Below are 2,020 nucleotides of genomic sequence, written 5' to 3'. Positions count from 1 at the left end.
CTCACCTCGGACTCTTTGTAGTAGCGCTCAGGGATTTCATCGTAGGCGATGTCGACGAAGCAAACCTCCCTCTCCTGGTCCTTCAGCTCGGTTTCAAAGATCTGAAAACAACAAAAATGTTGTGGGGTTTCTTTTCTTGTTGTTTGATGCCAAATTCAACATTTATTTTCCAGTCCGACTCGCCTCTCATCATGAAAACAACCGAATCAAACGCTGGAGCAAATTCTCAGTGTYACTCTGAGTCTCAGAAGCACATGGTGCGTCCAGCCACTAGGGGTCACTCTAAGCTCACCTCTTCAGCTGCTTATTGCACTAAATAACACAGCGCTGACTTCAATTACTGTCATATGTTTAGTCAGCTGATGCCACAAAAGGTGAAAGCTTTCTGTTTTGGTTTTTCCCCAGTGTTTGCAATTCCAACTCTGTGAGTGTTTTGCACATGTTTAGTTACCCACATTTAAATTACAGCATAATATTTCGTGTCACAAGCTTTAAAGTTAAACATTAAAGGGTAAATGAATCTCTTTGCTTCTCACAATTATGAAAGGRCTCAAAATCATTTGTCTACAGGTGAGTAAGTAAAACCTTACTTTCTAATTTTAACATTCTGAATAGGATCCGAGGCAGAAGAGGGGAAGAAAACAGATGCATGACGGAGATTTAGGGAAAACAAACATAAATGAGATATGAAACAGTTTTTGAACACTGAATTTGATGACCTAGGACTCAAAGTGGCACTTAATCAAAATYGTGTTAAATATGYGGAGGAAGCTGAATAGCACCTGGGTTAAAGGTTTCCAGTAGCAGGGCGTTTTGTGTGTGTTTTTTTACTCYGTCTTAGTCAAACTGTATTTTGTTTSCCTGAAACATCCACTWCATTTGAGATGTGAATACGCGACTCCGATGTGGTTCGGCTACCGGCGAAACAAACAAAATCCTCAAACTGCTCAAATGTCACGCCACTGCATTTTTATTTACATTTTGTGAAGAACGTCTTCTTCAGATGTTTTCATTTCGTTTCCTTCAATTAATTTTCCCCCCCGCTTGATTCTCATCTCACTCTCCTCTGCCTGGGCTTTCTCCCATTGAGCTTGATTTCTCCAGCAGACGTCCGTTTTCCGCCTGCCTGTAGTTTTAGCAACGTTAGCGGAGGAAGTGAGCGAAGCCGCTCTGTCCTTGTTGGCCGAGCTTCCAAACACTGAACTGACGTTAACAGCCGCCTCGCTCGCAGGCAAAGCAGGCAACTTCCGGTAAGGTTTTGTAGCGCCAAACTATAGCATTACATCCATCGCAGGCAAACTTTACAATTTACAACTTCAACAGAGTCCATGCCATCTGGAAGCAATCGTTTCTCTAAGGATCCAGACACTCTGTACGAAGCGTAGAACAGTGGACCAGTTTTTACCAGGCTATTAGAAACTAAAGCTTCTTAAAGAAATTGCGTTTCACTTTCTAAAGCCCTGTGGCTATTGAAAGCAAACTCTTCAATTAAAAAGTTCAACATTAATTCCACTCCATTCCTACCCAAACATTCATGACTTTTCATAGACGCAAGAGTCCCTGCTTTTTGCTTTCGYTCCCGTCAACAAGTGAGCCAGAAGGACAGAATGAATAACAACACTTAGTTATTGTCTAGAGTCTCGTTTTGGACAATAAAATGTATGTCTTAGTTTACGTAGCGGCTCATTTACCCAAACAACATCAAGCAAAGCRAAYGGCGACTGCATTATTAACGTTACAGAATCACCAGTGCCTCAGTGACAGTAAACAACATGGATTCTTCCGTATCGACTCACATTCACAAAGGTCTGAATCAGCCCCGCGTCCCCAATTGAGTGCATTTTTTCCCTCTCTCTGCTTTTCTTCTATTCTTTTCTTTTCTTTATCTGATAATCGCATCGSCCCAAGGCGGCTTCTGGTTTCAGAATTTGATTTCGACAGCCTTTGATCCGTTACTCTGTCACGTCAAAGGGAAAACATGTCKATCTAAAAACATCTCGACAGATTTAAAGCTCCGTGC

The 2,020-nt window shown here is 41.9% G+C and overlaps 1 protein-coding gene across 1 annotated transcript in view; it reads right to left on the bottom strand.

The window, feature by feature from the left end:
• Positions 1-2,020, bottom strand: part of LOC103462469 (phosphatidylinositol transfer protein cytoplasmic 1) — a 20,292-nt gene that overhangs the window by 9,077 nt on the left and 9,195 nt on the right. The window contains exon 5 of the mRNA XM_017303784.1: positions 6-101. Coding sequence (XP_017159273.1) covers positions 6-101 — 96 coding nt within the window. The remainder of the gene's footprint in view (positions 1-5; positions 102-2,020) is intronic.

This window comes from Poecilia reticulata, linkage group LG1, assembly GCF_000633615.1.
Source record: "Poecilia reticulata strain Guanapo linkage group LG1, Guppy_female_1.0+MT, whole genome shotgun sequence".
NCBI classification, from domain to species: Eukaryota; Metazoa; Chordata; class Actinopteri; order Cyprinodontiformes; family Poeciliidae; genus Poecilia; species Poecilia reticulata.
Note: the sequence above shows the minus strand (reverse complement) of the source record. Positions and strands in the feature narration are given on the sequence as shown.